Here is a 16,750-nt window from a genome sequence, read left to right as displayed (position 1 = left end):
CACATGCACTTCAACTGAGAGGGTATCTTAAAGTATAACCCCCAGCAAAGCAATTTTTGGATTAGGCTGTACTTGTGTAACGCACAAGGAATTAAAAATGTCAAATATGGACTCCCAGTAGGGATGCAATTTGGGGCATCACCACAGCATATGTATAAGTGCACCTGTACCGTTTGCACATCTTGGGCAATTGGGCGTAGTTGCTTTGCGCCTACAGTTTTAAAGGAGTGTAGTGGGCTCTATGAATGATAAATAGTTGGGTCTAACACTGTGCAGAGGATAAAGATACCCTAAATTATTTTTTCTGAGCTTGCCCCCATTCCTCATCACTAAGTGTCTCTAGGTCTTGGTGTCACCGTCCAAAGCTACCCTTGTGAATTGATTCTAGTTGTCATTTGAATAGAGGAATATATCTTTCCCATTAATCCCTGTTTAGCACATCTTGTGGAAACTTCCAAAGCTAAAATTGATGAAGGATTATATTTTAATAAAAAGGTATATTCTTGGCTCTGCAAGGCATGCCGTAATAGTAAATATTGAAAAAATAATTTATTGCACAAATGATATTTAGCTGCCAGTTTATTAAATGATTGCAAAACATCATTATCATAAAGTTGGCTAAGAAACTAAATGCCTGCCTTTTTCCACAAATCAAAACTTTTACATTTCGCCACTTCAGGCAATGGTGGATTATTCCATATGGGCATATATTGTGTATAACCCTCATACTGAGTATCTTGTTGAACCGTGGTCCAGATCCTATGTATCAAATAGAATGTAGGATACCTATGTTTGTATAAAAATGGTAAAAAACTATTGACTACGCTAATGGATCTATCGGCATATTGGGAGAATATGATTTGTTGTATGGGATCCTCACAATCTATAGTATTCCATCCATTTAATTGCTGAAGTTGGGATGCCAGATAATAAGACCTGGCATTAGGAAAAGCCAAACCTCCTTCATCCTTAGGGAGCTGCAAAGTTTCCAAACTAATCCGAGGATGTTTATATCTCCATATGAGCTCTCTAAACAGGGTATCTATTTGTTTAAAGAATTTCCGTGGTAACAATATGGGGTAGTTATTTAACAAATATAATATTTGTTAGGGTTTTTATACACTCCAAGATCAATATTAGCAAAATGCATTGCCATAAACACAACTCGATCTAGAGAAAAGATGAAAGAAAAAACAAAAACATTACAAATGATGGCCTTGTCTTCTCTTATCCATCACCACAACAAGCAAAATTTGCCCCTAAATGACACAAAATTAATATGTCCGTCTTTATATGTTTCTCCTGTATCAATTGCAAGTTTGGAGTGGATGTAAAGAAACAAGAGAATGAATGGGTCACCCATGACTTGTAAAGGATAATGGCATCTCTCATCTACCATCATCTGCCAGATGTGATGGATTATGTGATCTCTCAATAACTTATATTGCAACATATTTTTTTTCACTGTATCTTTATTAAAATATTTTTCAGTACTAAAACAATGAGAATAAAATAAAGCTTAACATCAAAGACATGCCAGGAACATAATGTTCTAATCCATAACTATACAGAATTTAAAATAAACAAACTTGTGACCATTATAATCAACACCTGTTGCACTAACTGTCCTTTAACACATCAAAAAAACTCCCTCTCCACCAGAAATGGTTCAACTATGATATATACTGCATGTCCTGTATTTAAGTATTTAACAATATACTTCTAGCACAATCCTTAAGGAGAAAAGAGGGAAAAAAATATCCACATCATATACAGGCCATATAACAAACCCCTACACCATATCCCTATATTTTTTTTAGATGTATGAATGCCTGGTGAATGCCTGGAGTTCCACTTTAAATGTATTTGTGCACCCAGTTAAAAGAAATATCAGCGTTATCATATATAAAGAATATTTTTCTTTTTTGCTATTACAAGTTTATGCTGCAATTTCCAAAGTACGTTCAAGTACATTCAATAACTAGTATTATGAAGCTAGATTAAATATGGCCCCTTTCCATCACTAATTACAATATTGTTGTGCACAGGACCCTTATCTACAAAGCTCATTGCTGTCTTCATTCAACACAGATTTTCCTACCTATGCTAATGATTGTCATATATGTCCAGACCAGGTATTCCACATGCAAGAAAGCAGGTGATATATCTATCTGAAATAAAAATATCCTTACATCAGCCAAGGCATTCTCTATAACTATCATACATGCATGATAATTATAGAGAGATAGTCATACTTGTCCAAAAATGGAATTCTCATAAAGAAGTACATGCCTGACATGTGCGCAGGAATGTGCTGTGCGATTGCGCATGGCAAGATCATCAGTGCAATTGCCAGTCTTTTAAGAGACACCAGACTTGCTCACTTGCTTAATGCTCACTAGCGATGTCAGGCCTCAAGCCATTAGAAAGTCCAGAATATGCTGAAACTCTGGCAAAGGATGAAAAGGTAAGATTCGAGGATCACCAGAAGAAAGTATGGGTTTACCTGGGGAACTTATTCTAAGAAGGCTGTAGTCTTCATTAAAAGACACAAATGGTATGAATGGAACCATACTGGTTGTGTTGGCACAAGTTTGAGGTGCAGAGTCCATACCATCCTATTCTAGGACAGCTATGAAAGGAGGTTAATCAAACCTCCCTCATGTCTCAAAGTCATCTTAGTGTATGTCTGGTGGCACATTGGGAGAAGCCTAGGGCCATACATTAAGGAACCACAATTGAAGGGATATCAATAGAGACACGTCGAAAGACAGCAGATATGTGTGTTGTGTGTCTATGTTTGTGGTAGGTTCTCGAAGGACCATGATAGCAATACCTTTAAAGAGGCTGAGAAAATCTCCAGTTCAGACACTTTAGACATGTGGTTGAACATCGAGACTTACCTGAGCAGTGGCAGGAAGGGTAGAATCTAGAGCTTGTGCTCTACTGTCCTTAGTATTCACTGCTCAATGTCACTACCCCTTTAAAGAAAAGTTATCAGTCAAGCACATTCTAAGCAGGTTATATAAAACCAGTGGACCCCTCAAAGTTTCAATGGAGATACTATACAAAAGAGAAACATTAAAGGTTATATGTGGTTATATGTGATGAACTCAACATGTTGAATTGACTAGCAACCATATACAAACAATAAAAGCACAAGGCTTTTTTTATTAAAACAAATGTTTTTTAAGCTACTAAAATTCTTCTTATCCTAGAGTTAAGACGCTATTAACAAATTATGTAGGGTACCACTATAGCAAAAAAGTTATGAAAAAAGTACATCTATCATAAATAGTAGCAAAAGCATTATAGGGGTAGCTTAAGAAAGGTGGTATGGTATAATATCCTATACAAATACATATGCTTGAATCTTGCTCATAAAACAGCAGGTTATTGAACCAATAGGCAGTGGTAGAAAGAGTATGTGCAGTCACTGCTTGGTGTCACCACTGCTTTAAAGGGAAGTTATTAGTCAAGCACAGGCAGACAATTAGTGTAGTTCCTAGATGAATATTACACAAGAGGGTCTATGACTTGGGGGTACAGTAAAGGTTCACAAATACTCTTTAATGTAAAGAATGTGAGTTCATAAGTCTATCAAATTAGTACAAGACTGTGAACAAGGGGTATTTATGCCCCTTGCTATTAGTTGGGGGATGAGCAACGGTTGTATGTGGTTGTGAGCCCAGGAAGGGATGGCACGTGTGTATGTGTGTGTGTGGTAAATTATTTATGCTGAGGACTAGACAGTCAATCACAAAGGATAATACATACTACATGTGGGCAGTGATGGCATCACCATGCTTGTGGCACTGTGTGGCACTGTGCATGCATAGTCACGGTATTTAAGTGGACCATTTTAGAGTGGACCATTCAAATACTGCAATGGCACATGAAAAACACAAAAAAGTATTAACATGTCCATATACACATAAACAAGCCATTGAACACAATGTGGCGCTTGGGAAATTAATGAAATTCTGATAGAACCCTAAAAAAGTCATAATGAATCACTATAGAAACCCTGATAGTGTTGCCATGGAAACAAGAGGAAGCTGTAAAACAATGATTTTACAACTTTTATAGCACATAAGTAAATCCACAAAAATAAACAACAACTTGTTAGCTGCATCTCAATAATGTGACACCCCTTTGCACACATAAATACAGTATGATGCAAAATAGAAGTAAACTTCAGGTAAGAAGCTAACATTAAAAAACGACTAAATGTGAACTCTGATTTTAGATTATTTTTGACTAACATTCAAATATTGCTATACACATTTTTAGCGGTATCCATTAACTGATTAGGAATTTTGTTGTATTAATTAATTATTATTGACAAAGTTAACATCTATGTAGAGTCCTATAATACGTATATTTAAGATAAGTATAAACTTGCCCACATATTGGTGTTTCCATGTTGTTAGCCAATATTTGGAATTGTATCATGAAATTTCCAAAAACAGTATTAAAAGTATAATGTCAGGTTGGATCATTAACTACATTCTGCTAACATGTAAGATCTGTAAATGCTGAATTCCAGCCTCAGATGTTAAAAAAATAATTATAAAAGGTCCTTACTTGAGGGCAATGTGGTCTGCATTCTCTTCTCCCTTTTGCTTGCCCCAGAGTATCACATATCCTCCATGTTTTCTCTCCTTTTAGAATACTTACAATGTTACTATACCTATATGCTGTGTCTAAACCAGACCACCCTCCTTGAATATTTGCATGTTTATATACTATAGATATGACTACTTTATCAGATCATTGTAAACCTTAGTACTTGTTTACCTTCCTCTCCATGTCTGCCAAGTTAATATTCTTGTGTAAGCTACATTGTCTTTCTTTAGGTGTAATGTACAACCGTGTCTTACTCCTTTTTTTTTCAATAAAGAAAAATAGCTAAAAAAAATAAATTATAGAATTAAAAATATAATTACAACAGCATCTGATATATGTAAATGCATTATGTAAAACTTCTCATGCTTAATATAATATTAAGCAAGCAGTCCTTTCAAAAAGAGTATTGCAGAAAGCCTTCAGATCCTATAACACAGAGGCACATCAATGTGGCCTTTGCTGTAAAGGAGGGATTTTGACATCTGGTTTATACATTTATTTTATAGCCTAATAGCAATTCAGAGAAAGTTGACCTTATCATAAAGTTTCCCAGCCATGGGATACTGGGACATGGCACCTTTCCTCAATTTTCCAGGGATTTTAGCATGGATAAGGACCCATTCTACTATTTCAGTGTATTTTTAAAAATGTAGATGGATGCTGGATTTTTGATTACCTTTTCTCTTTTTTTTTTTTTTTTACTCAAAACATATTTCATACATATCTGGTACACTGAGACAGTTCCCAAGCTATGGCAGGATATTTGTAGGCTTTTACTGAAGGGCGCTTGATAGTACTATTCCATAATGACTTTCACATTCAATGTTTATGTGTAGCCAAAACATTTTTTCTTTAATTTTTTTTTTTAGAACATAGAAGGTTTAGAAACCCTGTCAAGTTTTTATTGCTCAAAAATTAGGCAAATTAGGTCATTAAAGTAAAATTAAACAACAGATGCATTTAGCCAAAACCTTACTATGAACTAATTTCTACATTTTTTGACACTCTGATCATTGGTATAGTATTCGTATTCTATACTGCACCTTTGGAATTTCTTTTTAGGTCTTTCAGAAGCATGCTGTTTTATGAGAACAGCCTCTCCATTGCCAATAAGCTCCTTATATTCAATTGTTTCTTGACAATGTCATGATATTAAAAAGCTAAGATCTAGCACACCGCATGTACACATATGTAAAGCCACCTAACTTTTACACACTTTTTTTGTTGTCTGCATCCCCACTGAAGAAACTAAACCTCTATGTTTGTCCTGGGAAATAACTCTGTCATTTAAATAGAAGCAATAGGAATCTGAATAGTTGAAAGATTCACCAGAGCAAAAAGTGAAGGTAAATCTTTCAATGTTGTTCTAAAGACAAGGGTGGAAACCTTGCCATACTATAAAGAATTCCTTTCACTTTCTGCTGCATCTCTGGGGCAGGAAATGAAGCAAAATCTTCCAAATGGGACACAGAAAACAAAACCCTTCCCTACCCTATCCGAAACAAAATCACACTCATCAAAATCATTGAGAAAAGTCTCTCCTCTCTCGCTTCTGTCTCAATTTATTGTTCATGCACACTACCCTTTTAGCTGCAGCAATACTGATTGGGTCCCATATGCACAAATAGATTTTCAATCCCCTGGCCAATTAGCTGTGACAAAAAACATATGATTTGTGGGACCTGGTTTTGGACGCTAATGTTCCTATTCATTAGAAATACCTTGACGATTTTTAAATATGAGCGGTAGATCGACTCCAACAAAAATCCTGTATGTTAGTGCTTCACAGCAGTAGAGAACATTAAACTACTTTTGCATCTTTTTATAAGCCAACAAACTGCATCTGTTAGAACATACCAGAAAGTATATGATTACAAAGTTTACAAACAGTTCTAAAATTTCTTACACGCTGACTATTTAACAGAAGTTGGTTTTGCTTCCTATTTTCTGGGAACATATTTGCAAACACAATAACCCAATGGTAATTGAGCAGGGCAAATGGTTTGACATACCACTCAATAACATGAAATTACTTATTTTATTAATCTGTATTAAGAGCCTAAAGTTCTACAAGCAATCATGTCCAATAAAAGCTCAGGTTATTGCATTCCCGTGGAATCAACTTATTAATAACACATATACACAATACATATCTTCTCACCCTTGGATACTGTACATAAATACTGCTAAGGTAATACAAGCGTACACAATGAAGTTAATTTACTTAAGGAAAATAGGCTGTTCACTTTGCATAGGAATTTTTCCTTACTGTAGTGAATGTGGCAAAAATTCACTTTGCAAAGAATTCCCAATCATTTGCAAGGAAAGTAAAGAAAAAAAAAGTAGTATTTTTGCTTGCACATGAATGGAGGATAAACGTCAGCAGAGCTTCAACTCATTTAAGCAATAATATCCAATAAAAGCTCAGGTTGCAGTCCTGTGGAATCTAGTAAATAACAGATATACACAATACATATCTTGTCACCCTTCGATACTGTACATAAATACAACTTGCATAATAAAAATTTACAGAATAGGGTTAATTTACTAAAGGCAAATATGCTGTTTACTTTGTGTAGTAATTATTTATTTAGCTTAGTGTATGTGAAAAAATTCACTTTGCAAAGAATACCCAATAATTTGTAAGGAAAGTAAAAAAAATATTTTTTTGCTTGCAGATGAATGGAAGATAAAACTCATCAGAGCTTCACATCATTCGCTAAGCTACAAGAAAATTCCACTGCAGAGTGAACAGGCTTTAGTAAATCAACCCCAATATACCAACCATTTTTCCATACTGTATACAGTTAACAAATTTTATTATGTATAATGGGGCCATTTATAAAGGTACCACTTAGCAAAAGGTTACTTTGGTATTACCATCTACTGAAGTAAATGTGGGAATTTAGGGAGTCAAGCTGTCAAAGGTGTAAAGGGAAATTCCTTCTTACACCCTTTCTCACCTGCTCCCTTCTGAAGATGAGTCAAATCTTATAACACTGTAGTGAACCACATATATATTACAGGTTATAAAGCAGCCAGATGTGGATGAAAGACAAGGTCATGTAAAGGATTAGAATATATAAAGAAGGCATGTGGGATTCTAGCTTCCTTCTTCAATAATGTACACACAATTTTGTAATAGGGTCAGACCTAAAAGCCTTCCTCAAATTCTGTGCCTTCCCCAAAAAGCCTTCCTCAAATTCTGTGTACTATTGACTGTATACTGTATAGCAGATGTTCATGATTTAAAGTGTTAGTTTAGGCTAAATTAATAGTTAAAATACATAATTCTGGCCTGCTTTATATTTTAAAAAAAATGGTTATTATGCTAGCCAGTTTTCTAATCTAAGCATCTTTGTTAAACAGCACTTGCAAATGTTGGCATCACTTTTTCCTACTGCAGTTAAAGCAACATAGCTTGGTCAAGGACTACCTCATGTTGTACTTTGAGAGTGAAGGTGGTGCAGCAACATACTAATGAGCTTCGTCCTAAACTTTGCTCTCCTATCAACCAGCTCCTTGTGAAATGTAATAAAATCTAAATGGCTTAAATTGCTTTATGTCTCATTTTGAATCTGGCTCTGAAAATAAATACTGGAGACAAATATAAAGGCTGACTGAGAGACTATTCATATACAGCCAAGGATTTCCTAATAAAATACATAAAATACATCAGTTGGTGTATTTAATATCTAGCTATAATTCTGTTTGAAACAATAGTATATAAATAATGGTATAGTAATATTCTTCCTATACATAAGAATTAATGTACTTCCTGATACTGGTTTTCACCAATCCTTTAATTATTATCAAATTTAAATAATAATTAGTATTGTGGCTAATTTGTTTAGTCAATGGGTTAATAAGCAATAGAAGTAGCATTAATACATATACGCCAGCTACTTAAAAGGATGTGTTGATAACTGTGGTTTATACATGCATGTCATGATGTTACTGAAAATGTAGAGATTTGTAATGCAAATGCATAAAGACAGCATGAAAAAAGAGAATTTTGTTCACTGGTGTAGAGTAATCTGATTGATACATGATTATGTAAGGGTGGGAGTAGACGTGGAACAATTATAACTCCACAGAGGCGCCGTCCCTAAAAATTACAAAGTTCAAATTCGAAGTATAGTGAAGTGGCACTTTGAATGTGCCTCGGTGGGGTGTAAATAATAGTTTATAACACCCTTTAAAAAAATATAGTAAGGCTTTATTTGCCATCCATAGATGGGGACTTTAAAACATATTACAATCTGAGAAAAAGTACAGTTTACTGTTTCTTTAATCCAGGGTGTGCAGGTCCTGGTGTAAGATGTCAAGGATATGGCCTATGCGTTTCATGGGAAACCCCGCTTTGTCAGGGCCTTTAAAGCAGCACAAAAAACATGTAAGTATTGAAAATATCTTAAAAATACAGAGTTAACAACATTATGAAGTAATGTTGGGTAAACATTAATATTACATATACAGCATGTAAAATAACTTCTGCAAGAACACTATGTCATTTTGGGGCATTTGTGATTGCCCATTAGTAAGATTCAAATACATCAACATAGAATTTTGACAAAAAAATACAGTTACATATCATACTGTTTTATGTGCAGCGGTGTCTCACAAATGCAAGATTGGTCCAAAAAGGAGAAGGGGAAGGAGGGTAATCTAGTTGTACGTCTAGATATTAAATCTATTTTTAAAAGATACATTCCATTATGGTTTACCTTCAGACTGTGCAGGTAGCATATCAGTCTAGGAGGAACAATGAGCCTGGGGAGCCCATGGGGATACCCTACCGGGTCTTGCCCGAGAGAGACCAGGGGTCCTTTTTGGACCAATCTTGCTTTAGTGAGACACTGCTGCACATGGAACATTATGATATGTAACTGTATTTTTTTGTCAAAATTCTATGTTGATGTATTTGAATCTTACTAATGGGCAATCACAAATGCCCCAAAATGACATAGTGTTCTTGCAGAAGTTATTTTACATGCTGTATATGTAATATCAATATTTATCCAACATTACTTCATAATGTTGTTAACTCTGTATTTTTAAGATATTTTGAATACTTACATGTTTTTTGTGCTTTTTAAAGGCCCTGACAAAGCGGGGTTTCCCACAAAACGCGTAAGACATATCCTTGACATCTTACATCAGGACCTGAACACCCTGGATCAAAGAAATAGTAAACTGTACTTTTTCTCAGACTGTAATATGTTTTAAAGTCCCCATCAACAGATGGCAAATAAAGCTTTTCTATATTCTTTTAAAATATTGTTATAAACTATTATTTACACCCCACCGAGGCACATTCAAAGTCCCACTTCACTCTACTTAGAATTTTATTAATACATGAGTTCATGTGACTGTTCTCCTTTCTTTACTTTATTCTTGCCACAGTGGATGAAGGGAAATGCCTATTCCAGTTAGGCATAACCTCCTTATTATTATGCCCTGATACTTTCTTTAAATATTTTATTTTGCTTAGCTTCGTATCTGAATCTCAGATCTTAGCCACTGGAGTAATAAGCATATGTCATGTTCAAATAAATTAAAGTAGTGTTCGTTCAACACTGAACCTTTATTTCAATAAAAAGAGATGTAATATGCTTACATTACATTTATTATCACAGTAAAGCAAACTTTATCTCATTTTAGCATATTAAATTATAGAGCCCAACAAACTTGCAATGTTATCAAAATATCATAAACGTTTTCAATGTTCAGGGATCGGGTGTTGTATCTGTCACAACTCCTAAAAATCAGCAAAGGCCCTTCAACTAACTTGTTGTTTGCAGAGATATACATATTGTATACATATGCAGTATGACATAATAATTTACATATTTCTCAATATAAAGGCTTGACTGGTTTGCTGTTCTACCTAAAGGCATAATGAATAGTAGCAGCTCTAAATGGATAACTGAAGCATTTACGGTCACTCTTAAAATGAAAGTCATCCTATTAGTTTCTTGCATTTATGGCATATGCTATATATCATTATTATTATTATTATTATTATTATTAATATACAGGATTTATATAGCGCCAACAGTTTGCGCAGTGCTTTACAGCATGAGGGCAGACGGTACTATGGTCAAGTGGAAACAAAAGGTAATAACTGTGGGGGATGAGCTGATGGAAAAAATGAAAATACATTTGTTAAGTGTGGGTAGGGTAGGCTTCTCTGAAGAGAAGGGCTTTCAGGGATTGTCTAAAAGCTAATAGAGTAGGAGATAAGTGGACAGATTGGGGTAGGGCATTCCATAGGATTGGAGAGGCTTTGGAAAAGTCCTGGAGGCTAGCAATATATATCTGAACTTTACCTGGGAATAAGTAAAGTTTGCATACCATCTAGTTAAAATAAGCCTTTCACAAACTAGGGACAGATGTTTAAAATGCAGTATGGTATATTCAATGAAAGCATGTTAAAACAATCCATATATCCAGAGATATAGGCAGCTGAAATTAAATACAGATTTTCACTTTTACACTGTAACTCAAGCTTGTCCTCTTCCATTCCCACCTACCTGTCCTAATACAGGTCACCTTAGTGATGAGCACTGAGCAGCCTCGTTAACAAATGAGTGGCTCAGGAGGTAGGAGGGTCAGTGCCAAGCCCAACTTTTGCATGAACAGTTTATGTAACTTGACCCAGCTAGATGCCTGTACATTGATAATTTGACATGTGCTTTTAACAGAAAGTGACCTCTGTGTATACAATTCTTTAATTAAATACATGGTTTATCCAGGTTTGTGACAGGTTTACTTTAAAAGGGGTGAACAGATTCACTTAAAAAATCTGGCAATAGTACATCAACCTACACTATTTGATTTATTATAACATGTCTATTAACGTGCATAATGTTTTTAGATAACTGAGTTGCTTGGTAACTTTTAGTTTCACTCACTACACACGTATGACATTAAAACAATATAGTTGAGACTGATAGCATTTATGTCACGCCACATCATTTTAAATATAGAACATGGGGTCATTTTGTCCTCAATCCTCTTTACAGTTTTATTATTTTTAGTGCAAACACACTACAGAAAAACATGCTGCAACCTTGAGTTCTCTGCATTCATTTTGTGCTAAATCAATGTGTGTTGTGTAAAATATCATTTAAGAAAGAAGTTAAGCCTTAAGTGAGGCATATTTGCAGATGAAATCTGGATTCCCTTTCTGCATGGTTGGTTAGAATTATAATTAATTCTCCCTTGGATTAGAGATTCAGTACTGGATTAGTCTATCATTGATGACAGCATACTGTATCCATCCAATGTGATATGCTTAAATTAAAAGAGTGCATTAACTTCATTCATTTGTGCATGGTCTAGTTCAAAATGAATCATCTAGGGAAAAAAATGCCATATTTTTAAGCAAATCTTTGGACCACACACTGATTATTAAATATAGTAGTTTCCAGCCATTAAATAAATTCTATAAAGATTATTGCATTTAATATATTTCCAAATTTAACACCACAGACAACAAGAGCTAAATGGCAGCTTCACCTATTTTCCATTTATTGCTGTACTAGTCTCCTGCCAGTTCTTTAACTTGCCAATATGACCACATTAAGGACTGCTTCCAAACTTCCCCAACATATATTACATTCAGCATGCCTTTGATGTAAGCAAGTAGAGAGAAAAAAAGAATATTACTGTACCTAAAATTATTTTATGCATAATGTCTGTAAAGCGCACCACTGAACACTGATTAATAAAACACACCACTGTTTAAAAAAGTTAGAGCATGCTCAACTACATTTTCCTAATGGCAGACATGATTGGGTATTTATTTCTTATTTCTTCAAAACATTAGTCTTGAGATTATCTTTATTAAATATGTTTTCCCTTCAATCTGCTTTACAGAATCACTAATCTTATTCCTAGAGAACTGAGGATTTATTCACAGGGAATGAATTTACATTCCTACAAATATAGAATATTATCATGGCAGATAATTTTTTTGTTATTACGTTGTATTTTATAAGGGCCTGACCTGTTCTAATTTACAACCATGGTGAGTTATTAATATAACTCCTTTGCCGAATATCCTAGAATTGTATCTTTCATAAAGCCTTCTGTTGAATCAATCATGAGATGGCTATTAGTACAGAACTGTGAACATGTACAGAGGCAAAGGGGGTTACAGGGAGGCTTTCCCTTGAACAGAGACAGCAGGACAGATCAGCAGGGGAATTTGATTAATTTAACAAATTGGAATGGGCATCAATGTTTTGCCAACAATCAAAAGTAGAGGCAAAATACTATTAGTACTACTACTACTAATAATAATGATAATAATAATAATAATAATAATAATAATAATAATAATAATAACAAATAGTAATAATCTAGACAATGTTGTTATGTCACATAGCTAAAATAGAAACAATACACTGTACAGTAAGAAAATACTCCACATCAGCTGTAAGAATTATATGATAAATAGTTTTAGTAGTTTGTAAACCAATACTATAGGCCTAAATATAGGTTATACTTAACTAGACAATATCTTTTTTTCTGATTGGTGTATATTACCAGCTCAGCAGCTTAGCAACTAACTTGTAAAACATGCAATTTCTGCCTTAGTGGATCCACAGTAAAAATAATTAGAGGCCAGTTACTTTCTCAGCAAAGTTACAGTGGCAGTATTACTCACATTACATAAAACTTTCACCAGAGATGCTTTCAAGTAAAATAGCCTAATGGTTAACTACTATAGCAGTTCAAGCTCAGCAGCATCTGTTCCCTGCTAAAATGTAGCCATCCCTCTATAGATCAGTCAGCATAATCCCTTCAAAAGCAAGCATTTACGTCAGAAAACAGCAAGCCCAATAACTCAGCTCAGGGCTGAGAAGTACATGAACTGTACAAGGTAAATGCATTCAGATGTCCCTGGTGCTAAAATCGGAAGGATCACCAGGTAAATGTATGGAGTTGCCCCTGGTGCTAAAATCTCTAGGTGTACAAGGCAACTAGTCAGAGCTAACCATGGTGCTGAGATCTGGATGTGCTTGAAGAAAATGTATGGGGTTGTCTATGGCAGTGGTTCTCGACCTCAGTCCTCAAGTACCCACAACAGGCCATGTTTGCAGGTTTTCCTTAATCTTGCACAGGTGCTTTAAATTAGAGTCAATGGCTTGGTATTTTGGACAGCTATTTTATCTAAGAGAAATTCCCAAAAACATGGCCTGTTGGGGGTACTTGAGGACTGAGGTTGAGAACCACTGGTCTATGGTGCTGAAATATGTAGATGCACAAGGTAACAGTATGGAGCTGTCCATGGTGCTGAAATACTGATGTGTACCAGGTAAATGCATGGGGCTATCCATGATACTGAAATACTGATGTGCACCAGGTAACTGCATGGAGCTGTCTGTGGTGCTGAAATACTGATGTGCACCAGGTAAATGTATGGAGTTGCCCCGATGCTAAAATCTCTAGGTGTACAAGGCAACTGTTAGTAGCTGTCCCTGGTGCTGAGATCTGGATGTGCTCAAAGAAAATGTATGGGGTTGTCTATGGTGCTGTAGGTGCACAAGGTAACTGTATGGTGCTGTCCAATGGTACTGAAATAATGAAAATACTGATGTGCACCAGGTAACTGTATGGAGCTGTCTGTGGTGCTGAAATACTGATGTGCACCAGGTAAATGTATGGAGTTGCTCCTGGTACTAAAATCTTTAGGTGCACAAGACAACTGTTTGTGGATGTGCTCAATGAAAATGTATGGGATTGTCTATGGCAGTCGTTCTCAACCTCAGTCCTCAAGAACCCACAACAGGCCATGTTTGCAGGTTTTCTTTAATCTTGCACAGGTGCTGTAAATCAGAGTCAATGGCTTGATATTTTGGGCAGCTATTTTATCTAGGAGAAATTCCCAAAACATGGCCTGTTGGGGGTACTTGAGGACTGAGGTTGAGAACCACTGGTCTATGGTGCTGAAATCTGTAGGTGCAAAGGTAACTGTATGGGGCTAACCATGGTGCTAAAATACTGATGTGCACCAAGTAACTGTATGGAATTGCCCCTGTACTAAAATCTCTAGGTGTAAAAGGCAACTGTTCAGAGCTCCCCATGGAGACCTGGATGTTTTCAAATAAAATGTATGGGGTTGTCTGTGCTGCTGAAATCTGTAGGTGCACAAGGTAACTATATGGAGCTGTCCATGGTGTTGAAATATCGATACGCACAAGGTGAATGTATTGAGCTGTCTATAGTGCTGAAATCTAGATGTGCATAAAGTAAACGTATGGAGCTATCCATGGTTCTGAAATCTGTAAGTGCGCAAGGTACATGTATGGAGCTGTCCGCTCTAATGAAATCAAGCTGTGCACACGGTAAACTTGAAATGCACTAATCCTTATCTCCCATAACGACTCGGTAATAAGTATTTGCTATGACTGCCTTATAACACACATAACTGAGCTGACAGCAAGTGGCAATGAAGTAGATCAATAAATAAGTTACCGTGACATCCAAAATGCCACCTACAGACTATTAACTAATGCATCTAAGCCATGACAAAATCTCAAAGTGCATAGAAATCAGCCAGCGATCTCTGACTGCTGTCACTCCCTGCAAGCATTACCATAAAACAAAGTAAAGACTTACGTGTTCCGTCGAATCTAGTCGCTATGGTATCTAAGAAGGTGTTCTGAGGTGCTAATAATCCTTTCATAACAGGCATTTTTCCAGCCCGGTGTGTAATTCTCCATCAAAGTTTATAAACAAGGGTGTTTTGGAAGAAAGTGCAGAGGGGGGAGGGATGAAATGAGGAAGAGGAGGTGGCGGGTGAGGTGGTAGTGGTGAAAAGAGGAGGGGGGGGTGCAGTCACTGGTGACTCCTGATTATCCCTGGGAGCGCCCAGTCCACCAGAAGTCTGCTTTATCCTGAACGCTGCAGCACAGCTGTGACCTTCCCCAGCCAGCTCTCTCCAAACCCGAGCAATGGATTAATGTAATCTCCGCAAAATGCCTCTGTATTTCTATTACCCAAACCAAAGTTACCAGACTGTAGTTCTCTGAATAGGAATGGGGGGGGGGGGGGGGCAAAATCAGTTAACCCCTTTTTTTCCGGAGGGAAATAATCAATACTAGGTGACAGCCTTTTTCCTCTCTTCTCAATCCTCCAGCCCCGTGTTGATTATTCACTTTGTACTGTGGGCTTAAATTGCACCATTGCACTCTACAGAACCGTAACCTTCCACGGAGCTATATTTAGATTCATGTAAAAGCACAAAAAAAAAAGAAGGAAAAAAGGTTCCTGCAAGCGGTGACTTTAGTCTGCAATACAAAAGCAGGAGGACTGATGGAGTGACGCTAGCCAGGAGAGCAGCTGGGACGTATGATAGCAGAGCATGCAGCCCCTTTCCTATTTGATTTAGCGATTCCTCATTTGGAGAGACGATCCCTCCTTGCATTTTCTGCAGGCTCTAGACAATGCCTCGCACACCTCCAAAGGAAACAGGAGGATCTTTTGTGCTTCTCTGTAATGAGTTATGTAGGGCAACTTTAGCAGCGTGACAGCCTTATCCACAATTATTTCTAGTAAGCCTGTATATCTTCCCATCATTAGCTACAACCATCTCACCTATAGTCACGAATAGTGAAGAGTGCTTGCTTTTTAAAACTGGAGAATGATAATACTGTATACTAATAACGATTCAATGTCTATCCATTCGCAGCAGAAAGCTTACTAGGGCTTACATAGTAAAGCACAATTTGGGTCAGTATGGTGTCAATGGCATGTGAAATCAGGATTTGGGCATAGTATAAATTTAATAAATAAAACATTGTCAAATCTTTAAAAGGTAATACCAATTTTATAGTCATTTTCATTCTTTTTTTAAATCTGCAGCTTTTATTTTAATAATACCTGGTGAACCTGCCATGAAGGTCTTTGTTCAGGTTCTTCCTAGGGGGTGACCATGGTCTGTTCCTATCTGCTAATTTGTTCACATTTTTCATCACTATCTCACTGATTGGTTGTAAATGTATGTATTAATGGGGGCTCCAAATATAGGTAATCTGTCAAAATGTAGAGCTCTATGATTAAGTCCATGAGAGGGTGAAATGCATTAGAGGAGCCTGGCTTGGGAGGA

General features: G+C 36.2%; 1 protein-coding gene across 2 annotated transcripts in view; it reads right to left on the bottom strand.

The window, feature by feature from the left end:
* Positions 1-15,951, bottom strand: part of KCNH8 (potassium voltage-gated channel subfamily H member 8) — a 1,076,212-nt gene extending 1,060,261 nt beyond the window's left edge. For both annotated transcript variants that reach the window (XM_073630214.1, XM_073630215.1), the window contains exon 1: positions 15,262-15,951. In XM_073630214.1, coding sequence (XP_073486315.1) covers positions 15,262-15,337 — 76 coding nt within the window. In that variant the 5' untranslated portion in view covers positions 15,338-15,951. The remainder of the gene's footprint in view (positions 1-15,261) is intronic.
* Positions 15,952-16,750: the final 799 nt, after the last annotated feature.

Source organism: Aquarana catesbeiana, linkage group LG05, assembly GCF_042186555.1.
Source record: "Aquarana catesbeiana isolate 2022-GZ linkage group LG05, ASM4218655v1, whole genome shotgun sequence".
Classification (NCBI taxonomy): domain Eukaryota; kingdom Metazoa; phylum Chordata; class Amphibia; order Anura; family Ranidae; genus Aquarana; species Aquarana catesbeiana.
Note: the sequence above shows the minus strand (reverse complement) of the source record. Positions and strands in the feature narration are given on the sequence as shown.